We start from the raw sequence: 26,401 nt of genomic DNA on the forward strand, positions 1-26,401 counted from the left end.
CTAAAGTCGGTATCACATCCATGAAAGACAATGCTTTGCTAAAACTCAGTTTGCCTCTTACAACAGGAATATGGTTCGGCTTCCTCTATTGTAAGCATGCTGTGTTCCTGCGTTCTGGACCATCACTCAGTTATCCCATCAGACCCATCTTCCAATGACTTGGAACCTTGATTCATGGCTATTGTCCATGATATTGTCATTTGGCCTTGCCTTGGCGTTTGCTATAACTGACATATCAAGTTACCTTGTGCATCCTTTCTCATTAGTCCTCTGCAATTAAAAAAGTATTATTTGAAGATCACAAATATAAAGGTAAAAGGGAGTGAAACGATTCAGTAGTCTTCAGTTAAAACGTAGCCATGTGCCCAGAGCAAACATGCACCTGGTTTAGATGATCATCGTCATGAACATGTGACATTAAATAAACCTCAGAGAACTTACAGATTGCCAGGAATTCTGTCTTATCGGTTTGAGTACACGGGTGGGAGAAGGGCTTGGGCACAAGGGGCTTCCGCTGGGGTCAGCACATGAAGCCCATCCTCACTGCTGTGACCGACCTAGAACCCACAGATGGGTCTGGAAGGACCGTAACCACCAGCCGAGGACCCACCCTACTCCTGAACTGCAGAGAGCTGAGCTCGCCAGGGTCTGTGGGGCCTCGGGCTGGGTGGCTTGCATGATGAACCACGGGGACCTGCTGTCGAGGAGCTTGCTGCCAGTGACATCGAGTGACATCTACTGTTTGCCTTTTGCCCTTACACAACGACCCATTCTTTCCTTTCCATCCTTTCTCTCTCCCTTTCTGTCTCCTCCTTGGACCATTATGGTAATGACTGTCTCTCTGGCACAGTGAAACTCAAAGTGGAGCAGAAACTGGAACAGATCGGGAAGCTGCAGGGGGTCTGGCTGCACACAGCCCACGTCTTGTGCATGGATGCCATCCTCAGCGTAGGCCTGGAGATGGGGAGCCACAACCCGGACTGCTGGCCACACGTGTTCAGGTGCATGACAAGATCCCCAAACCCCGGTCAGTGACAGAGTTCACAGCACCTGTAAGATGCAAACGGCATTAGCTCCGCAGTCCTCATGAGACCAAGACAAAAAGCCCGTCTCCCAGGCATTTGGGCAGACCTGGGACAATGAGGCACTGCCCGGGGGGGGCAAGGCAGGGGCCAGGTGCCAGGGGCCAGGTGTTTCTTCTCCTTCTCCTCAGCACCTGCCCAAAGCCTTGCACCAAGCTCCGTTCTAGCAGAGCAGCGATGGGGAGTCAGGGGCGGGGCTCAGGCACCTGGATCTCGCCAGCCAGAGCACCAGCCAGATCTGGGTTCAGTTTGATGCCCCCAAAGCAGATGCAGCCAACAGCAAATGTCTGTTGAGTCAGAAAGAGAGAATCCGTCAGATCATCCAAGGATCGAAAAACCCAAAACCCATCTTGGGAGGAGCTAGGGTATGAAAAAGCCAGGGTGAATCAGCCTGGAGCAAAATGGGTTTTAATGTGGAGGCTGGAGACCCCCTGTTCTTCCTGGCTCCCGCAAGCACATCAGGGCAGGAAAATGACTTACATCGTACCAGAGCGTTTTACACGCAGTCAAAAAATTGCCCAGTTACAGAGCACGAGAGTGAACTATCCGGGATGGTCTTTACCGGTAACTGGACTTACTCTGTGATACTGGGCCTCTTATGAACCGTTCTAGTTCCGGGGTCTGTTGGGCAGGAACAATTTGGAAGTTGGCACTTATACTCTCCGTTGTGACACTTCTCTGAGTTTACTATGATTAGGGCACCACCCTAGCATTAGTGATATGGGGCTGTCGGGGCGAGGCAGGACACGGCTGGACAGAGCCCTTGCGAGAGGGCCCATTATGGCTAGAGGTCCTGCCAGCCACATGGACGCTCGTTCTGGGATCCTACAGAAGCGCTTCCTGGGTCCTAATCAGAGCGCTAGAGGGAGGGGGAGAGGGCTCCTTGGGAAAACTCCCTCCAACAGCTGAAGTCCAAATAAGCCAGGAAGCTGGACAGGGCACAACAGGATGAAGAGGGCTTTTGTTACCCACCTTCCTCCCAGCATGGGGTGAGAGTCTGAGGAATCCTTACCCCACTTCCAACCCATCCGGTCCAACTCAAAAAAAAAAAAGAATGTGGATAGTGGGGGGGGGGGAGGGAGAGGGAGAGGTGGCCCTCACCAGAGGAAGGAGGGAGATCGGGGAGGACTGTGAAGCTGGCCAGACTTCCTTTCTCTCACTGTGGGATTTACGGAGCTGTCCTGCTGAGCGGCAAGGCCTAACAGCTGCTTGTCTGTGACTCTGTCCAGGGTCTGCGAGTACGTGGGCACGTTAGAACACACCCATTTCAGCGCCGGCACCCCTCAGCCCCCTCTGACCATCAGCCAACCCCAGAGGGCACCGGGGGACTCTGGACTCCTTGGCGACCCAGAGCGTGAGGACTCGGCTGCGGAGCAGAACCTGGAGCCAGAGAGCTCCCTGAGCGCGGCCCCTGTCATCCAGCCCCTCTCCATCCAAGAGCTGGTCAGGGAAGGCAGCCGAGGCCGGGCCTCCGACTTCCGTGGGGGCGGCCTCATGACAGGGAGCAGTGCGGCCAAGGCCGTGCTCACACTGTCCACCCAGGCCGACAGGTATGAGCGCACGCCATGGTCCCCACACCCCAGACGGCTGCTCGCCGGAGGGCAGCGCCACGTCCGTCTCTCTGGGCTCAAAATCACTCCCAGGGCAATTTGATTCGCTGGCCGGTCATTTAAGCCTCTTTTGATTTTTTGTTTTGTCCAAACACACTTCTGTCTCCCAGCATGCCCTGCACTTAGAATGAACCGCTTGCCGTCTGACGACTAAGACCGGAGGCTCGGGAGGCAGGCTCCCTGGGTCTAGAAGTCTGCACATACCCTGTGACCTTGGGCAGGTTCACCTCCCCTGGCCCTGATTGCCTCATCGTAAAGTAGGGTCACGAAGTCACTCTCTCACAGGGTAGCCGTGAGGTTAAACTAACTAGTACACTTGAAGCACTTAGGAGAGAGCTTGCTAAATAGGAGAAATCCATTATTTGGATGATAATTACAGTCCCACATCCAAGAGTGTGATATCTTATTTGACCACGTTACGGTCGAGAGGAAAAACTCAACGATAACCCCAAGCAGTGACGCTTTCTGATGTTGAAAGTGCTGTTGGTCACCAGTCACATGTAGTCCTGCCTCACTTCAGACTCCACGCTGGGTCATTGTGCCCCCAGCACAGGTGCAGTGAAGTTTGCACAGGGGGCCAGACAGCCAGGGAGTGGGAGAGCGGAATAGCAATCACTGGTGCTCAGGAGAGTTCTTTCCTGGCCTTGACGCTAACTGCAAGGTCACATCTGTATAGTTTTTGGTTGTATGTGTGTAATGTGTGTGTGTGTATTATATATATATATGTGTGTGTGTGTGTGTGTGTGTAGTGTATATATATAATATTTATTTATTTTTGTATGTAATTTATATATATAAATATGTTTTATATATATATACATATATATGTATATATATGTATTAGCGAGATAGAGCAGGGGAGAGGGGCAGGTGAGGGAGGAGAGAGAGAATCCAAGTAGGATTGACTTGAGCCAAAACCAAGAGTCAGGCACTCAATCAGCTGAGCCACCAGGTGCCCCTACGTCTGTATAAATAGTTATGCTGAGACTCAGTTTCTCCATCTACTAACCCAGTACAGCAATCCCTTTTTCCTGTTTATCCAACAAGATGGCTGTAAAAGTGTTTCGGCATCTGGAAAGCAGTATACGAGTGTCAGGTGGTGCATAATATCCACCACTGATTTTTTTTTTACTAGGAACGAGAGAGAAGAAATGGTTAATAGGACGCAGAAAGTCAATAATATTAAAATAGGAATTTCAAAATAGCAAGGAAAAGTGTCTTTGTTTCAATAGTTTGCGAATGTTTAATCCACGAATTCCCGTCTTAAAACCCCTACGTGTCCTATAACCTCTTCAAAAGAGGCTCCTTGTTCCATTTCTGTTGGCGACACTCTCCCTTGCCCAGCACGTCACACCCCATGGGCTGTTTGTCCTTCTGGGATGAGCACAGACTGGGAGGGCCGGCAGCAGGTGACCCAAGAGCAGTGGAAGGCTGGCCATATAAACGCACATTTAATGCCAACCTTCTGGACTCCAGTGAGCCTCCGATCCTTCTCTAAGCCCTGCTGCCTGTGCTCCCCTCTTCCTTCCCAGCTCCTTCTGCCAGAAATGTCTGCGCCCAGCTGAGTAGAAAACAAAAGGAACCTGCAAGGCCCATTAGGGTAGGGATGTTTGTTCTTTTGGCTGATGCTTGAGTTCCCACCAAGTCCAAGGCTCTGGGTGTGTGTCAGAGGCAACCTTAAAGCTAGCCCCACCCTGAGGGGGCTTACAGGCTTGGGTTTACTTGGGTTTTGTGTCCTTCTCAAGGCCAAGCCCAGCATTAGACTCATCAGGTGTAGCCCAGCAAATGCCTTGATTCCCTCAGTGGGCTTTTCTATAATACAGCTTAGGACACTGAAGCTACTTCTAAGGATTCTATTCCCCGTTACTCCGTTTCAGGGAGCGACGCTTTGTCGATTTTCAACTTCTTGCCAAACATGCTCTTACTGTCTAGCATGGCTGTGCTAAGCCATGGGGATACACAGATATTTTTTTTAATCATCTGTGCCCCTTAGATTAAAACCTCATAGTTAGAGCAGACTCGTACCCGGCAGTAATACATATATAACATATATTTATTTTCAGTGTTGACACATTTTCATTAATCCCATTTGACAAAACCGTCCTAATGATTCTACCGCAAAGACTTGGCTAGATCGTCTCCAGATAACAAATCTGTTTACTCCATCCAGGCTCTTTGAGGATGCTACGGATAAGTTGAACCTCACAGCTTTGGGAGGGTTCCTTTATCAGCTGAAGAAAGCATCGCAGTCCCAGCTCTTCCATTCTGTCACGGACACGGTCGATTACTCTCTGGCAATGCCAGGTAATTCTTTCCCGGGAGAGACTGTGCTGTGAGGGTAGCGGGAAACGGCCCAGATCCCTGATAGCAACAGCCCCTCTGAAGACTTGAATCCACATTCCCTTTGCACACGGTACCCTGGCTGAGTTCTGGTGCACGTCTTCCAGCTGTGAAGTGTGGCAGGGGCGGGGGTGGAGTGACAGTATTATTCTCTATGAATAGAAATGTTGCTGCTGCCGGCACCGTAGGTGTTACTACACCTACAGCAGGTGCTGGGTTGCTCTACTAAGTTTTGTGCTTGCGATGTAGAAAATGGCGTGGCTACTCAGGGTGCAGATAGCTTCACATGAGGGGGGGACCCCATCTCCATATCACAAACCGTGTCTCTTCGTTCAGCTCAGCGGTGCCTAATTCCACAAGGGACTGGTGGGAGAGAAAAGCGGAAGGGTCAGAAGCCTCCTGCCATCAAGGCATGTCTCGTTAGTGATCAGTCAATATCACCATCTTCACTGATGAGGCCAAGGGAAAAGGAAAAGTCCTCCTGAAGGGAGCAGGGTTGGACTGAGCTGCCCGTGGGTCCCAAATGGGTGGCAGGTTGCTCACAAATGCAACTGTCCGTCAACAGCCACAGTTGTCGTGCGGAAACAGAGAGCCTCTGTACTGATGGGTTCAGGCCGGGCACGCGCTGTGGTGGCAAGGTTGGATTGCGCAACATCTGAAGTCCTTTCCATCTTGAGGAATCTGAAGTTCTAAGTGTATATGTTTGGCCTTTTGATCCCTACTGCAGATTCTGATTTGAGAAGTACAACTCTTTCCCCGCTAGTTTTTAACAGACTTTAAAACCTTAGCTATATAAAGCTAACCTCCAGACCCATCAGACGTCCAGAGCATCCCTGAGCCCAGGGGCAGCCTCCAGAGTGTTTTGCATTGGAGAAATCAGCAGGCTCTCAGCTTACGAAAAGCAACGAGCAGGGTCAGAAGGAGGCAGCACGCCTAGGAGGAGAAGGCAGCATTTGCTTCGGAATGAATCACACGGGAGTTAAAATGCTGCCTTCACCATTTACCAGCTGCGTTGTCTTGGGCGAGTCAGTCTACCTTCCTGACATTTCATTGTTCTTAATGGCAATAATTACGTTTGTTTAAAGCTTACTTTAAAAAAAAAATAACGTGACTGAAGACACCTAAAGAACCAGCACAGCATTCGATGGCGAGTAAACATTCGGTGAATGTCAGTGATTATTCTTACTGTCATTTTGAAGTTTATTTGATATGGCAAGATTAATTAGAAAGGAGGAGCGTGATAATGATCAGCATTTTGTAGGCGGCAGGACAGAAGCCAGACATGAGTGAGAAGAAAGTGACAAGAAGGGAGAAGACCAAGGTGATGGGGGAAAAGAAATTGCAAAAGGTCAGAGTAGGCAAGGACTGCACGGAACCAGACAGAGCAGGTTAAACAAGCATGTTATTGAGTGGCAGGGGCCTGACCTGCTTGGCAAGGGCTTCAGAGGTGCCACTAAGGGCTGGCAAAGTAGAGCATGAGTGACGACAGCAACGAGCTAGGAGGGGGGGTCGGCACGTGTGTGCCAAGCCCCGCGATGAGCACCATCCTTAAAGTAACTTGAAGAGGTGAGTGCTGTTATCCCCACTTGCACAACCACAAACGTGGCTTGGAGAGGGAAGTCTCTGGTCCAACGGAACCCGGCTTCTAAGTGGCTCAGCCAAGATTTGAGTCTAGGCAGCCGGACTCCCCCGCCCTCCTCCTTAACCACCGCATCATTCCTCCTCATCCACAGCCTTGCTCACACTTGTCACAGCAGGCATTGGGCATCTGCTGGTGACTCGGAGGGGTGGGGTCTGGCCTTGTTGAGTGAGCCACCCTGTCTGTCTTGAATCCAGGGTCCTCTCTCCTCTTGCTTGCCCCCCGCTGACTAATCCTACCGCTCTGGGTATTTTTAGCGTCTCTCTGCGCTCGAATGGGTCCAGCTAGTTCTGTGTTTGGGCGTTCTGGTCTTGCCTTCTTACAGGAGAAGTTAAATCCACCCAAGACCGGAAAAGTGCCCTCCACCTGTTCCGCCTTGGGGATGCCATGCTGAGGATCGTGCGGAGCAAATCGCGGCCGCTGCTCCACGTGATGCGCTGCTGGAGCCTGGTGGCCCCGCACCTGGTGGAGGTGAGCACCTGTGAGCACCTGGAAAGTGGAGCCAGTGCAGGGGGTTCCAGCCAGTGTGCGGACAAAGAGCACTGTGGCCCGAGAGCAGCGCCTGGGCACAAGCATCACAGTTCTCTATCCGTCACGGCACCTAGAGAGTCGCCGCAAAGGGCGGTACCACCACGGTGTCACCCTGACCCTCTTTCTTTACAGTTACGTGACTTGGCTAGGTACCTCCCACAGCCGGTTTTTCATTCTTCATGCTCCGGTTTTAACCAAGGCTGGAGCTTCACTTTTTTTTTTTTTTTTAAGTGTATTTATTTAGAGAGAAAGAGGGCATGTATGGGCACAGGGAGAGGAGAGGCAGAAAGCGAGGGAGAGAGAATCCCCCGTCGTGGGGCTCAGTCTCACGAATCGTGAGATGATGTCCTGAGCCGAAATCAAGAGTCAGATGCTCAACCGACTGAGCCACGCAGGCGCCCCAAGGCTTCAGTTTTATGCGTGATTACAACAATGCCTTTTGCTCCTGCCAGCCTCTCTTTTCTGATAGCTGATTATATATAATCTGGGAAGCACCCTGTAACTAACCATACATCCTAGTTTTCTCAACAAAATTAATACCAGGGCCCCTTTCACTCTCCCACAAAGCAGTTCATAGGGTAAATTCTGTCATACAAACTAAGCATTTCAACACAGGACGACTGGCTACTTCTCAGTTGATGGGAAAACTGTTGCCTTGTTTTTCATTAAAAACTATTCTTGCTCCTTCTTTAGTGCTCATCTGGTAGAGCTATGTCATAAAATAAAGGTTTGGTTTTTTTGGTTTCTTTTTGGAACTTAATTCACTAAACTGAGAACATTCTAGCAAGGAAATAACAACTTGCTCATGGAAGAACTGTGTATCAGTTATCTGTTACACTATAATAAACCCACCCGGAAAACCTAGCCATTTAAAACAATAACCATTTACTTAGCTTATGATTCTGTCCGTCAGAAATCTGAGCTGGGCTCAGCGGGGCCCTTCTGGTCTGAACCAGGCTTGGCTGATCTCAGCTTGCCTCGCTTGTACGTCCGTGGTCGGCTGGCTCCCGGTGGCCTTGGCTAGGTGGGCTGGACAAGTGGGCCTCTCTCCATGGTCTCTCTCCCTTCAGCGGACCAGCCCTCGCTCATTGACGTGGCATTCTTAGGATTCCCGAGGAAAGCAAGAGGACAGACCCCGAATCAGAACCACTTTTCAGTTCTCTACTCATGCGGTGTTTGGTATTGTCCCATTTTCCAGAGCAGGTCGGACATCCAAGCCCAGGGTCCGTGTGAGAGAGGACTGCTAAAGATCCAAAGATGTGACCCAATCAGAGCACTATCGGTGCAGGTGGCCCGCCTCTCTGAGGGACGATGTCTCATCTGATCTTCATACCTGGGGCATGGCTAAAAATGAGAGCATGGGCAACTCCCCAAACTAGGTTCTGGTGTCTCGATGGTCCATGTGTTCTCTACGCCCAAGAAAACTGAAACGTTATTGGGGGGGGGGGGGGAGAAATTACTAGAAGCTCTTATTTTTCCCGAAATATTAAAGTAAAACTGGAGTTGTGTCTGGTCTTCGGTTAAATGATTAAACATTGAATTTTAGTGTCCTGTTGATCTATACTTGTTCCTTGGATTTTTTTTTTCTCTTTTACTTTAACAGAATTGCTGCTTCTACCTCCCTACAGTGGGGGGGGGGGGGGGTAGGAACCTCAGAAACCATTTTCCCGAAGTCCTGACGGTGTTCTTCTCTCTCACGAATTTCGCAGGCTGCCTGCCATAAGGAAAGACACGTGTCTCAGAAGGCTGTTTCCTTCATCCACGACATACTGACGGAGGTCCTCACCGACTGGAACGAGCCGCCCCATTTTCACTTCAACGAAGCCCTCTTCCGGCCTTTTGAGCGCATCATGCAACTGGAGTTGTGCGACGAGGACGTCCAGGACCAGGTCAGGGTGCCGTTCAAGTCGGCGTCGCCAGCCCCACCGCGGGCTCTTCTTGACTACGCTGGCTGCCACTGCTCTGCGGCCTTTGCAGATTTCATTTTTCTACTAACCCGCCGTGGAATCTGTGACGGAGAGGGGAAGCGCTTTAGCTAACTAGATGCGCGGCTAGTGATTGGTGGCACCGGGGTTCGAAACGGGGCAATCTGGCTGTAGCGGTCTACACTTTCACATACCTCTCCCCTACTCTTGATCACTACAGTACCCTCTGGACACTTCATGCCTAGCATGACGGTGGGCCAGGAACACAGACCCACGCTCTGAAACCTACCAACAACGTTAAGTAAAGGTTTATAAATCCCTTTGAAGCACGTTGACACTTTCTGGCAAGAAAGTAAAGAATACTAAGATGTCCAGAACTAAGTAACAATGGGAAGGCTGGCTTTGCCACGAGGGGATTTGCCATCAGCTGGAGCTGAGTTCTGCTTATCGCGTTCTTGAGGCCACGGGACTGGGAGACAGATCTCGATGCAAACCTTACAAAACTGGGGTTCACTCAGGCCAAAGGTAAATGAGTAATAAATCCAAGTACCACCGTCCCTGAGGATACTAGCAGCCTGTCCCTAACATTGGCTCTTGATAAAGATTAAAAAAAAAAAAAAAAAACTCTGTAGGATTTAAAATTATAAGCTAGGCTTTCTATACGGTCAGCATATGAAATTAGACCACGCTGGTGGACTGAGAAGCCTTATACAGGCACATGACAGTAGCAACAGAAATTCCTCCAGAGGAACTCTTCTCAAATCAGGCCACAAAAGAATCTCACAAATAAAGTTCCAGCATATGTGACTTCACAGCATTTACAAAATATTATAAAACACACAGGGAAACAAGGCAGCAGTCAGAGGGAACTGCCGAAGGAACAGGTGGTACCATTAGGACTAAAGAGCATTGAAATATTGGCATCTTGGCCTGCAAAATATTAAATAAGAATGCCTAAGAAGCTTAAGGAAATGAAAGCAAGGAAAATGCAAGTTAATACCTAAACTCTAAATTGTGTGTGTGTGTGGTGGGAGGGGGGGGGTTCAATAATAGTGAATTAAATAGTTCAGATCAACTTCCCACAGGGATCAACCAGAAAAAGTTGGATAAAAAAATTTTTTGTTCAATCACTGGAAGGCATTGGAATACAACTGTGTATTCGATAGCTATGAGGCCAGTATCTAGGAGAAAAAGAATACCCAGAGTCTGTACCCGGTGCCTGAGACTACTTTCCGTGAACTGGAATCCCCTAATCTCGGAAGAGGAAGCTAAAAGATTGAAAAACTAAGCAAGATTAGAGTCTTTAATGAAACCCTGATCTCTCGGGGCAGAACCGTGAAGAGAAAAGGGGGACGTATTAGGAGGAGGAGTGAAACTTAAACAGACTAGTCATAACGGGGAGTAATCCCAATTCCTAACACGAGATGAGTGACTGAGAGTTCTAGTGCCAGCCATAGTGCAGAATACCTCTCTGCTAGAAGATGACGTCATCCCAAGGATTCAGATTACTTCTTGATTTGCATGTGCAGTGTCTACATTCAATCAAAAAGTAATGAGGCCCATTAGGAAATAATATGTTGAGGCACCTGGGTGGCTCAGTCGGGTAAGTGTCCGACTTTGGCTCTCGGGTCGTGATCTCGCGACCCGTGAGTTCGAGCCCTGCATCAGGCTCTGTGCTTACACCTCAGAGCCTGGAGCGTGCTTCAGATTCTGTGTTTCCCTCTCTCTCTCTGCCTGCCTCTCTCTCTCTCTCTCTCTCTCTCTCTCCGTCTCAAAAATAAAAGTAAAATATTTTTAAAAAGGAAATAACATGTCATTGAAAACAAAAAGAAAAACAATAAAAATACACACACATGCGTGCATGCTCAGCCAGGGATCCAGACATCAGAACTATCAGAAACAGACTTTAAAATAACTATGCTTAGCAATCCCTATCAAAATAACACCAGCATTCTTCACAGAGCTAGAACAAATAAAAATGCTAAAATTTGTATGGAACCAGAAAAGACCCCGAATAGCCAAAGCAATCTTGAAAAAGAAAACCGAAGCTGGAGGCCTCAGAATCCTGGACTTAAGCTCTATTACAAAGCTGTAATCATCAAGACAGTATGGTACTGGCATAAAAACAGACACTCATATCAATGGAACAGAATAGAGAACCCAGAAATGGACCCAGAAACGTATGGCCAACCAATCTTTGACAAAACAGGAAAGAATATCCAATGGAATAAATACCATCTCTTCAGCAAATGGTGCTGGGAAAACTGGACAGCAACATGCAGAAAAATGAGCCTGGACCACTTTCTTACAACATATGCAAAAATAAACTCAACATGGATGAAAGACCTAGATGTAAGACATCAAAATCCTTGAGGAGAAAGCAGGCAAAAACCTCTTTGACCTCGGCCACAGCAGCTTCTTACTCAACATGTCTCTGGAGGCAAGGGAGACAAAAGCAAAAATGAACTATTGGGACCTCATCAAAATAAAATTTTCTGCACGGCAAAGGAAACAATCAGCAAAACTGAAAGGCAACCAACGGAATGGGAGAAGGTATTTGCAAACAATATATCAGATAAAGGGTTAGTATCCAAAATCTGTAAAGAACTTATCAAACTCAACAACCAAAAACAATCCAGTGAAGAAATGGGCAAAAGACATGAATAGACACTTCTCCAAAGAAGACATCCAGATGCCCAACCGACACATGAAAAAATGCTCAGCATCACTCACCATCAGGGAAATACAAATCAAAACCACAGTGAGATACCACCTCACACCTGTCAGAATGGCAAACATGAACAACTCAGGCAACAACAGATGTTGGTGAGAATGCAGAGAAAGAGCATCTCTTTTGTCCTGTTGGTGGAAATGCAAACTGGTGCAGCCACTCTGGAAAACAGTATGGAGGTTCCTCAAGAAATTAAAAACAGAAATATCCTAGGACCCAGCAATTGAACTACAAGATATTTATCCAAGGGATACAGGTGTGCTCTTTCGAAGGGGCACATGCACCCCAATGTTTATAGCAGCGCTATTAACAATAGCTAAAATACGGAAAGAGCCCAAATGTTCACTGAGAGATGAATGGGTAAAGAAGATATGGTATGTATGTATGTATATACATACATGTGGTATGTGTGTGTGTGTGTGTATATATACATACATACATACATACATACATACACACACACAATGGAGTATTACTCGACAATCAAAAGGAATGAAATCTTGCCATTTGGAACTACATGGATGGAACTGAAGGGTATTATGCTAAGTGAAGTTAATCAGAGAAAGACAAATATATAACTTCACTCATATGAGGAACTTAAGATACAAAACAGAAGAACATAAGGGAAGGGAAGCAAAAATAATATAAAAACAGGGAGGGGGACAAAACATAAGAGACTCTTAAATATAGAGAACAAACAGAGGGTTGCTGGATGGGTTGTGGGGGGTGGGGATGGGCTAAATTGGTAAGGAGCATTAAGGAACCTATTCCTGAAATCATTGTTGCACTATATGCTAACTTGGATGTAAATTAAAAAATAAGTAAATTATTTTAAAAATAATAAAAAAAAAATAACTATGCTTAAATATGTTGAGGAAGATTTAGGACAGGAGGGATTCAGGCAACGGTGACATGAAAAAGTTAATGGATCTTCCTCACAAAAATCAAGTATTAAACAGGACAAAATTGTCAAAAGCAACACTTTCAGGTTTCTAGAGACTGACCAAGGACAGACAACAAATTGAGTAGCATTTGTGTGTAGAAATAGTTTCTGATACAACTTTGGTTGGGAACAGTGGAAGTGCCTGACTTCCTGGCAAAGACCATACCCATCAGCCTTGCTCTCAAGATATTGGCAAGAATAGGAGTTTGACCAGTGTGGAGCTAACTTGGAAAATCATCAGTGTTTCTCCTATAAATGATGGACTTGGTTTGAAGAAGATGAAAAAAGGCCATTGGTTTGGCAACTAAACATGGTGAATTCATTAGGAAGCGAACAGGGGAACCCCGCAACTTTGCTAGCCTAAGGTTGCAGCGAGCAGTGAACCGGTAAGAAACGTAACATGAGTCTTGGGGGCACCTGGTGGCTCAGTCGGTTAAGCATCCGGCTTCAGCTTAGGTCATGACCTAGCAGTTCGTGAGTTTGGGCCCCACATTGGGCTCCGTGCTGACAGCTCGGAGCCTGGAGCCTGCTTCTGATTCTATGTCTCCCTCTCTCTCTGCCCCTCCCCCACCACTCATGCTCTATCTCTCTCTTTCAGAAATAAACATTAAAAAAAATTAAAAAAAGGAAATGTAACATGAGTCTCTGAAAACCAAAGACTTAATAGAAAGACTAGATAAGTTCCTTGCACATCTCTGGCTGACTGAAACATGGTGAAAGATAGACCATACAAATACCACCATCAGTAGGTAAAAACCAGGGAAACTTGAAAACTGGTTAACCTTGGAATATTTTCCTCAATCTACACACATGGATTGGTTGAAGAGAATGGGAGGTTTAAAGGCTCAAGCTATCTGAGCACAACTTCTTCCCGCTTCATCAGCTGACCACTAACCTATGCAGACATGGGGATGAATACGAGATAGTAAGGCTAAGACATGACAAATTTAAAAAAAAAGAAACTGAGCCAGAGACTTTGGCTTCTCATACCTAGGAAGAGATGTTGCACAGTGTAAGTCCAACCCTTTATTAAAAAAAAAATCAGAAGAATTAATCAGAATTCAGCATTGCTACACTCTATTATATAAAATGTCAAATTTACAGAAAAAAAAGAAAAAAACATGCAAAGAGACAAAAAAAGAGTGACACATTGAGAGGGGAGGCAAACAAACAAACAAACAAACAAACAGAAACTGACTTAGAATGAGCCCAGATATTGGTGGTGAGGGACAGTCTTTAGAATAGCTATTATAAATATGTTCAAAGAATGAAAGGAAAATATGATGACAATGACTCAAAAATAGTCTAAAGAAATGAAAACTATTTGAAATGGCAGAAGAATTCGTGAACTTTGAGGGTAGATTGGTAGAAATTATCCATTCTAAAGATTGGAGAGGATTGTTTGACCAGAAACAAAACCTTGAAGACCTGTGGGAAAATATCAAGCTTACAAGGCATGGGAGTTCAAAGATAGATGAGAAAGACAAAGGGTGAGAAAACATATTTCGAAAAATAATGGAACCCCAATTAGCATCAATACATAGAGATCCACAGTAGATACATTATAGTCAAACTGCTCAAAGACAAAACCTTGAGAGCAGCAAGAGAAAAATAGTTCATTACTACAATAAGATTAATTGCTGCTTTTCCAGAGAGAATGAAAGCCAGAAGATAATGCAATGATCTATTGAAAGTGCTGGAAGAAAAAAAAAAAAGTCAGTGAATAATTTAGAGTAATTACCCTTCAAAGATAACGATGAAGTAAAAGCATTCTCAGATAAACAAAAATTGAAAGAATTTCTTGCTAACAGACCTATAAGAAATACTAAATGTGGCTCAGTCGGTTAAGCATCCGACTTCAGCTCAGGTTGTGAGCTCATGGTTCATGAGTTTGAGCCCCGCGTCAGGCTTACTGCTGTCAGCACAAAGCCCCCTTTGGATCCTCTGTCCCCCTCCCTCTCTGCCCCTCCCTTGCTTGTGCTCTCTTTTTCTCAAAAATAAAGGGTTTAAAAAAGGAAATACTAAATGAATTCCTTCAGACTAAAAGGAGGTAACAAGATAGTAAATCAGTTTTACAAGAAGAAATGGTTCTTATGTGAGAAAATATAAAAAGATTTATGTATTTTTTCTTTTTGTTTTAAAAATAATGTTTAGAGCGCTAACTCTGACACTCTATTTTTGGACTTATTAAATATAAAAATATAAATAACCATAACAGAACAAAGGGGGAGAAAATGAAACTATTTAGAAGCAAATGTGCTAGATTTTGCCAGAATTACGTCAGTATTAACTTGAAGAATATTGTGATGAATTAAGGATGTATATTATCCCTAGGGCAACAATCAAGAGAATAACACAAATAATAAAAGTAGATAAAGGATTCCATACAATTTGACAATAAATTTCATATAAAAAAAAATGTTTAACACAAAAGAAGGCAGTAAAGGAGGAACAGAGGAACAAAAACCACATTATATGTGGAAAACAAATAATAAAATGACAGACCTAAATAAGACATCGTTAATAATAGCATTCAATATGTATTGGCAAAAAGATGCTCAATGTCATTAGTCATTAAGGAAATGCAAATCAAAACCACAATGGGATATCACTTCAAACCCACTAGAATGACTCCAAGATAAAAGATGCTAAGTTTTGATGAGAATGTGGAGAAGTCAAAACTCCCATGTGCTACTGACAGAAAGGTTAAATGCACCACCATGGAAAACAGTCTGGCAGTTCCTCCAAAGGTACATACCCAAGACAAATGAAAATATATATCCGTATAAATCTAGGCACAAGCATTCATAGTAGTGTTATTCATAACAGCCAGAGAGTTGGAAACAACGTAAATTCCATCTGCTGATACATGGATAAATGTGGTATTTCCATATAATAAAGTATTATTTGGCAATAAAAAAAATGAGTTCTGATTTGTGCCACAACACGGATGAACCTTAGAAACATTACACTAAGTGAAAAAGGCCAGTCACGGAAGACCACATTTTGTATGATTGCATTTATGTAAAATGTCCATCGATAATAAGCAAATCAGTAGAGATACAAAGTAGGCCAAGGATTGCCTGGAGTGGAGCGTAGGGTTGGGTGGGAAGGATGACCGTCCCCAGGTGCTGGCTTTGGTGGACACAGGCAGGTAATGAAAATGCTCTAAAATTAGACTACTGATTAGATTGCTGCACAACTCCTTGAATATGCTAAAAAAAAAAAAAAGTTATACAGTATAAATGGGTCGATCTTATGGTATGTGATTTATGTCTCAAAGATGTTAGAAAACACGAATTGACTAAAAGTATCAAAAGGCAGAGATTCTAAGACTGGACAAAGCAATAAGATATTATAATATGCAGGTGACAAGAGACAGATTTTAGATTCAAAGGCACAAACAGATTGCAAGTAAAGTACTGGAAACGATATGCCATGCAGATAGTAACCATGAAAGAGTTGGGGTGGCTGTATTGATGTCAGGCAAAATGCACACTAATATGGTGAATATTACTAGAAATAATCTTTGGGACCTTGCGTTAGGCAAAGATTTCTCAGAAACGACACCAACATGAAGGCACCTGGTGGTTCAGTTGGTTGAGCGTCCAACTTAGGCTTATGTCATGATCTCACGGTTTGTGAGTTCAAGCCCCACATCAGGCTTTGTACTGACAGTGCAGAGCCTGCTTGGGATTCTCTCTCCCTGCCTCTCCCATGCTTATGCTGTCTGTCTGTCTGTCTGTCTGTCTCTCTCTCTCTCTCTCAAAAATAAAAATTTTTAAAAAAGAAATGACACCAACATGATCCATAAGAAGAGAAATTGATGAAATAGTTTGCATCAAAATTAAAAACGTGTTCTTCAAAAGACACCATTAAAAAATAAAAAGACAAGGCCAAACTATTTCAAAATATGTATAAATCCTATATCTCAGGAAAGACCTGAATCTAATAGTCTTTTTTTTTTTTTTGGATGTGTGTTTATTTTTGAGAGAGGGAAAGAGACAGAGCATGAGCCGGGGGGCGGGGGGAGGGCAGAGACAGGGGGAGACACAGAACCAAAGCAGGCTCCAGGCTCTGAGCTGTCAACACAGAGCCTGACGCGGGGCTTGAACTCACAAACTACGAGCTCATGACCTGAGCCGAAGCCGGGCGCTCAACTGACTGAGCCACCCAGACGCCCCAGGAAAGATCTGAATCTAGAATACATAAAAAACTCTAATAACTCATTAATAAAAAGTCAATAATGAGAAGACAAAAACCCAATTTAAAAAAAAAAAACAGCAGAACATTTATGGATGGCTAACAGGCGTGTGAACAGTTGCTCAACAATGGAAGTCTTTAGCAGAATGCAAATTAATGCAATGTGGCTGCTAATGTAGATTTTTGAGTGAGTTTGGCTGAATTCTGGTTTTTCTTTTTCACTGGCACTGATCCAGATATAGGGACCAGAGAAGCGTATCCCCCTTTCCAGAAATTCTCCTGCTGCTTGTAAGGAAGAAGTTTTAAGTGCTACTTCCTTTGCCTCCGCCAGGTTGTCACATCCATCGGCGAGCTGGTTGAAGTGTGTTCCACCCAGATCCAGTCAGGATGGAGGTCCTTGTTCAGTGCCCTGGAAACGGTGCACAGTGGGAACAAGTCTGAAGTGAAGGAGTATCTGGTTGGTGATTACTCCATGGGTAAGAACGTGTGTTCGTCTCGTATCCCGAACCTTTACTGAACGCTTTTATGAGTTCTAAAGTTTGGGGTGGAGTCTTGAGGAGTTTCTAAATAAAATAGACCACGTAATCTACAAACGGGCAATTGTCTTCTTCCATCTTTTCCTGCCTGGTTGCTCTGGGTAGCATTTCCAGTCCTCTGTTGAGTGAGGGTAGTGAGAGGGAAGTATATATGTGGATGATTCTTGTTACAAAGCATTAGTTCTTGATGTCAGTTTTCATGCTATCTAAAGAAACAGAGCAATAGGGAAGACCGCCATGCAGCCGTGTTTTTCCGGCAGGGAACAATCTGGCAAAGCAGGGACACACGTTCTGAGTTCTGCCAGCAGGCCAAGAACCCTGAGCATGATGAATCAGGCCCTGCTCTTATGGACAGATTAGACAGAAGACTGACACTCCCGTTTGTTGTTTCAGTTACACCTGTCTGTGTTGAGTTCATTCCTAAAGCCAAAAAGGAAAACATTATTCACTTGCTAGTAAGAAGCAGGAAAGCATCATCATGTAGTAGAATCCCAGTTAAGGAAATTGGGTTTGGCTGGAAATGGATGGGGACCCATAGAGCGTGCCCAGCAACCATGGGTATTCTGTCAGTGCGTGGTCCCCAAGACTACTGATACGTTCAGAAACCAACCAGAGGGGTTCATGGGACTCAGCCTATAGTTATACTAAGTCTTGTTGCATGGCTCAGATTTATTACGTGGCTCACAGCCGAGACTTATCATGGCAACATACTAAGGACAGGCCAGAGGATCAGAGCAAAAAAATCAGAGAATCTTGGGACATCCCTGTGCAGGTTTCATGTGCTCTCTGCCTCCCATGAAGGTCCCACAGAGCATACTCTTCCCCAGTAGTGAAAATGCAGCAACCTGAGGCTGTTTCTTCCCAGCAAAGCCCATTAGAGACCCAGCTAAGAGCTGGCCACATGGGTACCCTCTACCTAGCACCCACCAAAATCCCAGATTCCCCAAAGGAAAGCAAGTATTCGGAATAAACCATGTTGTTTGCACAGTCTAGGCACCGTGAACCACCCTTATCAGTTAACTGTTGCCCGGGAATATTCAGAGAGCCCAGTTCCCAGATACCAATCAAGGAAAACTCTTGCAAAGCAGGCCTTCTAAGAATAGCAGTCTCAAGCCTGTGAACTCTTTTCTGCACAGTTAGGAGTCAATCAGAATACGCCATCAGGGCTTTTCTAAAACCTTCCCTTCCCTATAATTGTGTGTGCAGGAGAATCCCAGAGGCCCGCATGTTTCACTACCCTGTAGACTCACACATTGCCTCAGCCCTGCATTCAGCTGTTTTGCCCTCATCTCTTGTCTACCGAGGTCTTGGTATTTGTAGCCTTCCTGCAGCTCCCCCTGCAGGCAAAGCTGAGAAAGACAGTACTGTGCGCTCCGTCAAAAGGCCAGGGATTTCCTCCAATAGGTCTTTTCCAAGACCCCATGGAAGATGCTGAGAGTATGGACAGCCTGAAGGGTACAGACTTCATTTTCTTACAATTCTACAACCTCCTCCCCTCAGGAAAAGGCCAAGCTCCAGTGTTTGATGTATTTGAAGCTTTTCTCAATACCGACAACATCCAGGTCTTCGCCAATGCAGCCACGAGTTACATCATGTGCCTTATGAAGTTTGTCAAAGGACTGGGTAAGTGGGGTCTTCTTTCCATGCCTCGTGACAGCTGGGGGCCCCGTCCTGGATGACTTTGTGTGGAAGGGCCCGGAGACAGGCCCAAGAACATGCTTGGCAACAAGCAAGCAAGCAAGCCTGGGCGATATGCAGATGGCAGTGTGCTGTCTGCTCAGGAGCAGAAAGCTTACTGTGAAAGCAGCTTGGATTCTGTCCAGGGTTGCTGTCATTCATTGTGTTCACGGGACACTCTTGTAGCACGTTTGCAATCTATGTGTTATTTTGCTCCAACTTCTTTTTGAGTCTCAGAATATTCGGTACTGTATTCAGTAACTGCCCCGATGCAGGAACTACGATCCTCGATGTCCCATAATTGGCGGCCTCCGCCTGAGTTCCCAGCTCCTCCTAAAAAAAAAAAAAAAAAAAAAAAAATCAAGCATGCCTTTCCCTGGGCCTTGTTAATCATAAAATTTCTCTGGAATGTCAAAGTCCCCCTTCTCTGAGGCCTTGTGGGTGTCAGAGTCTACTAAGTTGATTTTCTGCTTTATTTAGCAATACTTTAACAAAGTAGAGTCCTGCTATACAACACGACCTGCTGTAGCAGGTTGCTATAAAGCACAAGCTACCTGGGATGAGAGGGGAGGGCAGTTAGTTTCTGCCAGCAGTTCCTAAAACCAGAAATTTTAGAAGGAACTTAAATCTTAAAGTTTTGAGAACTTCGCCCTAGAGTGCTCTGAGACATGGAGGCTAAGAACAATTTAAATAAGGGCAATATAAAGCCCATAATATATATATATATTTTTTAATTTTTGCTAAATAATTCACAATTCCTTTGCAAAAGAAAACTGGACACAGAGAAACGAGGTGACTTCACTCACGCTCCCTTTTTTTTAAGGGACCAGGAACAAAATGCAAGTTTCAGGATAGCGCCTGAAGGCAACAAGCCTGATCTGTAGACCATTGTTGTTGTAGTCTATTATTTATCATATATGCTTTATTCTATTATTACGTACACCCTGGGAAACAGAGGACTGAGCGGAAGGGTAACCATCGCAGCCACCTGCTTCTTGATGTTACAAATTGGGCTTCAGAGGAAGATTTCTTCTGAAATACAGCATACGATTTTTTTTTTAATTCTGCTGTATGTTAAATAGAAGCCAAATAATCTTAATCATAAGAAGAACTTAAAGTATGCATCTTTGTATTAGGTAGTAGAAAATTCAGCTTTTGTTTGAGAAAAACTCACTCCTGCGTATCTCCTTTGTTCCCATATGACTACCACACTCCCAATACTGGATGGGGGAAGGGGGCGGCCCTCACAGCACGTGATATTCTGCGACACCAGCTGAGTGTCCTACAATCCAATTCAGTTCTGACACTACCCAGAGTTAGCACAGACTCCACAGGTTAGGGGCTCAGTCCCCCAAGGATGCCCCCCACTTCACATGCCAAGGACAAGTAGGTCCCCTGGTTACCCACAACTCTGACTCAGCTACAAATACTTCCCATAACCCCTGCCCCTTGGATTTGGTTATTTGTTAGAACAACTCACCGAACTCAGGGGAACTCGTATACCAGTTTATCGTGTGATGGATATAAGAAAGATACAGGTGAACGGCCAAAGGAGATACATATGGCAGGGTCCACAAGGGTCCCAAACACAGGAGCTTCTGTCCTCACAGAGTTGAGGTGTGCTCCCCTCCCAGCATGTAGATGTGCTCACGAACCCAGAAGATCTCTGAACCCCATGCTTTGGGGATTTTTACGGAGGCTTCATCACATAGGCATGATAGATCTTTAACTCTGTTTAGGAGTTAGGAAGGGGATGTTCTAGTCATGGCTTGATCTTTCTGGTGACCAGTCCACATCCAGGAGCCCACCGGCTGTTGCCTCAATCAGAACAATAGATATTCCTACCATCCAGGAAATGCCAAGGCTGTAGGAGCTCTGTGTCAGGAATTGGAGTCAAAGACCAAATATCAGAACAAAAGATGCTTCTAGTACTCTTGTCACTTGGGAAGTTACAAAGGTTTTAGGAGCGATGTGCCAGGAACTGGGAGCAGAGACCAGTATATGTGTTTGCTATTATGTCACAGTCTTATATTTCATTGAAGAGTCATGATGACTGTTATTCTGTTATTCAGTGAACAGTTGAGTGCCTGCTATGTGGGCACATCTATGTGAAGATAGAAAGATGAATAAAACATGGGAGAGGTTCCTGCCTGTGAGACGCTCACAGGCTCTTCTAGGAAACACATATAAATCGATTGTTACAATTCAGTAAGATGAATATTTTCATTGGAGGCTACTAAAAAAAAAAAGACACGTAAGCTGAAATGAATAAGCCGCTGAGACAGATGTTTGGTAGCGGGGGCTAGGTGCAAGCTTGAACTTGGTGGGGTAAGCCATGGGTTTACTTTCCTAAAGACAAAGTGCACTGAAGGTACCCACATAAGAGGGATGGTGGGTGATCAGTTGGAAAGAAAGGAAGAGGGCAGTTGTGAAGGGTGCCGCGTGCCAAGTCAAGGAATCCAGAATGTGCGGGGAGGGTTATTAAGAGTACTCCAGTCACATGCACGGTTAGGCACTAAACTCTGGCAGGCACATCTCCCCATACGTGGGCGCGAGAAGCTGCGGATTGTGGAGAGAATGCAGTTGGCTCTAGCACATGGCAGAGGTGGGGTCTGTAGGGCTTGTCACCGAATGGGGGCTCGGGGAGGGGGAACCGAGGATGCCTCCCGTTCCCCACGTTTCATACAAAGGCTGGTGCTGCCCAGAGTTAGGACATTCAAAAGGAGAGCAGGTTAGGTGTGGAGGAGAGGAGAAAGTATTGACGTTGGACCTTTGGACCTGTTGAACTTCTGTGAAACTCCACTCGAGGGGAGATGCCGAACAGCGTGTCACAAATGTGAGATTTTCTCTTAAGGAGGGAGTTAAGGGCAGCAAATGGAGATGCAGAATTATCGGGATGCACAAGGAGGATGGTTTTTTCTGTGAATTATAAGGTGGAGTTATTTGTTCGGAGCAAGGAGCCTGGGGGGTACTCAGGGGCCTCCAGTACAGCCCTGCTGGCTGTGGACGGCCCCGGACTCCAGGGGGCGCCACTTGCATAGACTTGGATGTGTACCGCGGCGGCGGCCTTGGTTAAAACCAACAAAAAAACTTTGGGACGGCTCACTGTGATCAACAGGCTAAGAAACGAACGTATTTTTAATTCCCGCTTGGCTTATTCAACATGAATTTGATCTATGCTGTGTTTTCACGTTGTGAAGTGTGTTGATCCAAACCGAGGGTTGGCAAACAATTGGCAAAAAAAAAAAAAAAAAATTATTTTACCAAGTTTATCGGAACACAGCCATGATCATTTGTCTGTAGCTATTTTTGTGCTTCGACAGTAGATTTGAGAAGGTCTTACAAAAACAAGGGAACCTGCAAAGCCTGAAGTATTTCCTGTCTAACCTGTACAGAAAAAGGTGATCCTTGATCTAAAATACAAGTGTTTATCTCTTCTTTTTAAAGGAGAAACATGCCTCTTTGTCTGAATTTTAACTAATGCCTAGTAATTAGGTCTGTTTACCCCCCGGGCGAGGGTGCTAGTTGCTACCCTTGTAGACAATGGGAAACAATTACGGTGTCAGTGGAACAAAGTTACTAAAACTATGTGAATAGATTCATCGCATGAGAAGAATGATAATCCTCGACTAGTTTTTTTTTTTTTTAATTTTTTCCAACGTTTATTTATTTTTTTTATTTTTTTTAAAAATTTTTTTTTCCACGTTTTTATTTATTTTTGGGACAGAGAGAGACAGAGCATGAACGGGGGAGGGGCAGAGAGAGAGGGAGACACAGAATCGGAAACAGGCTCCAGGCTCCGAGCCATCAGCCCAGAGCCCGACGCGGGGCTCGAACTCACGGACCGCGAGATCGTGACCTGGCTGAAGTCGGACGCTTAACCGACTGCGCCACCCAGGCGCCCCGAACGTTTATTTATTTTTGAGACAGAGAGAGACAGAGCATGAACAGGGGAGGGTCAGAGAGAGAGGGAGACACAGAATCGGAAACAGGCTCCAGGCTCTGAGCTGTCAGCCCAGAGCCTGACGCAGGGCTCGAACTCACGGACCGCGAGATCATGACCTGAGCCGAAGTCGGCCGCTTAACCGACTGAGCCGCCCAGGCACCCCACGACTAGTATTTACCTATAGAAAATCTAGATGCCCTCTACAGATCTGCGAAAGCTCTGGATATATACCACCAAAAAAATAAACAGAAAAATCATTTCAACTCAATTCAGTCGTCTCAGTCCCCAAGCCCCAGATGTTTAGATCATCCCAGAGCCTTTATTTATCATCACTATTTAGTGCTGAGCACTGGTAGCCGATGGGTTCTTTTCCAAACAGAGAGAGGCCTGGCGCTTCATTCCAGCCCAACATGTGGCTTGTCGCCAGGATTCTCCTTAATCATCAAGCTTCAGAGTCATACCGACAGCAGCAGGGGCACAGTGAAGTGAGTTACAGGGTGTCCAGGTACAAAACAACAGCGGCCAGCCACCGTGGGTACTGTGGTAGGACCCAGAAAAAGGGTCCATTGCTTACTGAAAAGGAGACTCACAAAATGGAATATTCCCAACAAAACAAGATGCACGCTGTGATCCCAACTGTGTTTAAGATGCCCACGTGCAGAGGGGAGAAAGGACTGTCTCCGAGGTTGCAGAGCTTGGGGCAACTTTTGCTGGTTATTTCAGTAGACGTTTATTGAGCGAAGGCCGTGTGGCTCAACAGGTCTCCTGTTGAAGGAGGAAGGCGAGAGTAATTTTGTCGATCTCTGTCCGCCAGGGGAAGTGGACTGTAAAGAAATAGGAGACTGTGTCCCGGGACCCGGAGCCACGTCCCCAGACCTGTGCCTGCCTGCCCTGGATTACCTCCGGCGCTGCTCTCAGGTACCGGGGGCGGTGCTTGCACGCAGCTCTAGTATAAATTTGCGTCCCCATCCCTTCCAGGAAGGAAAGGAAGAAAGTAATGGAAATACACTCGAACGCACAACTGAACTGCAGTCTCTGAAACTTCTCATTTACGCTCAGATGCAGGAACCATCCTAATCTCTATGCTTGCGTCAGGCTGTAAGGAAGGGAGTCATGAGGTCACGGGAAGTCCTGACGATAGGACCAGAACGTGGATGGTGGGGGTGCGGCCAGTGGAGAGAGACAGAAACAAAAGAGGGATGCAGTCGGCCAAGATCTAGTGAAGAAATCCCATGCAACAGCGCTCATCCAAGTCAACAGCGACCTTCATTGTGCGAAATCCAGTCACTGCCAATATCTGCGTCCAACGCTGCCGGACCAGAGGATGGTCCCTCCTGAAGCCCTTTCTCCCCCCCCCAGGCTTCAGTGATACCCTGTCTCAGTAGTTGTAGTCCTGTCTTTGCGGGTTCTGTCCCCAGGCCTCTTCTGGACTGTGGAACCTCTCCCATGATGATAGCAGGTATAGCATGAAGCCCCAGGACTGTAGAAAGGATACCCAGCCCCCGCCTCTTCCCCCAGCTGCCTCCACCAGGCCCCACTCACAACAGAACCGCAGCTACCTTTTCACCCTCAGATCCTTCCTTCTCGCTCTGGGCTCCAACCACACGGACTTTTTGCCCCTCAGATACACGGTGCCTTACCGCTCAGGGCTATTGCCATCTCCTCTGCCTAGAATTTCCCCTCCCTGGATCTCTGTGGGATGCTCCTTCTCTTGATCTCATCAGGAACATCACCTCCTCAGAGAGACCAGAGCTATGAACCAACTCCCTGCCAACATTCCCACATACCCCGGTCATTCCAGTATCACCTAATTGCTTCTATAGCCTTTATGTCTGAAATTATTATTGTAAGACCCCCAGGACAGGAATTTTTTCTGTCTCCCTCACAGCTGTTTTCCTGGCTTCTGGGACAGGACAGGCCCAGCAGGCACAATTCTAATTCATGAGGCTCCGGGGGAGTTTGGCCCAGGAATGCGGATTCCTGGGCGACAGGCTCCATAGCAGTGAGAGGGGAATGTGGAACCCAGGGCAGTCTGTCAGTTCTGCTTCCTCTGCCGTCCTCTCTCCCACCTGGCCCACACAACCCTTCGTTCCCCCACTTACTGTTGGCCTCAGTGCCTTGGCGTCGACTGAAGGGAAGGGGAAATCAAAGTCTAGTATCCCATTTACCTATAGACTCTCTCCTCAGTGAGCCCCATAGAATACTCCCCCCATAGGCAAAAACTCTTGACCTGTTTTGTGGTTCCCTGGGAAGGTTTACAAAAGTCTATAATATAGGCAATTGAGATGCTGAACAAGTATCCCTAGAGTCTTTTTCTCCACCTTTTGGTTTGTACTGAATGCTGTCTCACCTCCTCCACGGGATAGATGCCTCCAAATCCCAACCAACCTTAGAACTTGCAGACGTGGAGAGCTTTTCTGGTTTTCCCTAACATGAATATGGCTGGTATATAATTTTATTCTTCATTAACACCCAGAGTGCAGCTTTTTCCAATATACAATTGCATTTGATATTTCATTCTTTAGTTACTGGCCAAAATCTACAAAATGCCGTTGAAGCCAATATTCCTTAGCGGGCGACTCGCTAGCTTGCCTCGAAGACTTCAGGAGCAATCGGCGAGCAGTGAGGATGGCATTGAGTCAGTCCTGTCTGATTTTGATGACGACACTGGTAAGTTAGTTGACTGGACCGAAATACTTTCATAGTCCCAGAAGCTTAAGTCATGAGTTCAGTAACTTACAGATCATAGGAATGATCATCCATTTCTGTTGCTATTGTTTTTAATTCTAATGGAACACGGCCACCTAAAGTTTCCATGGACTCTTTAAAAACATCATTTGATGTCTTGTCTCCAAACCCATCCTTTTTAGTTTCCATCGAAACTCAGTGTGAACAGAGTGCAGCTTCCGCTAAATATAGTTTCTAACTCTGAATTCTCTATAATTTAGTAAATTGGAATGTGGTTGCATTGGTAATTAAATTGGCTGGTAATTGTCTTTAATACCTTCTAGGAAACACAATCATTATATAATTACTTCCTGCAGGACTCTTTGGTTAGAGACTGGGGAAATTAAGCCACTACTGAAGAGAGAATCTATTTGTGGCTGGTGGAACTGAAGGCTCATTAAAAGAATAATTTCAAAGAATGTGTTTCAAATTAGTTCCCATGTAATTTCCCAAGGATTGGAGTTCAGTCTAGTAACTTAGGGACATTTTCAGATGGGTTAACTCATGCTCA

General features: G+C 45.8%; 1 protein-coding gene across 2 annotated transcripts in view; it reads left to right on the forward strand.

The window, feature by feature from the left end:
• The window catches only part of ARFGEF3 (ARFGEF family member 3), a 187,922-nt gene that overhangs the window by 132,718 nt on the left and 28,803 nt on the right, over positions 1-26,401 (forward strand). For both annotated transcript variants that reach the window (XM_043592445.1, XM_043592446.1), the window contains 9 exons: positions 851-1,001; positions 2,312-2,632; positions 4,863-4,996; positions 6,997-7,142; positions 8,912-9,091; positions 17,336-17,480; positions 19,041-19,163; positions 23,978-24,081; positions 25,689-25,833. In XM_043592445.1, coding sequence (XP_043448380.1) covers positions 851-1,001; positions 2,312-2,632; positions 4,863-4,996; positions 6,997-7,142; positions 8,912-9,091; positions 17,336-17,480; positions 19,041-19,163; positions 23,978-24,081; positions 25,689-25,833 — 1,449 coding nt within the window. The remainder of the gene's footprint in view (positions 1-850; positions 1,002-2,311; positions 2,633-4,862; positions 4,997-6,996; positions 7,143-8,911; positions 9,092-17,335; positions 17,481-19,040; positions 19,164-23,977; positions 24,082-25,688; positions 25,834-26,401) is intronic.

This window comes from Prionailurus bengalensis, chromosome B2 (genome assembly GCF_016509475.1).
Source record: "Prionailurus bengalensis isolate Pbe53 chromosome B2, Fcat_Pben_1.1_paternal_pri, whole genome shotgun sequence".
Lineage (NCBI taxonomy): Eukaryota > Metazoa > Chordata > Mammalia > Carnivora > Felidae > Prionailurus > Prionailurus bengalensis.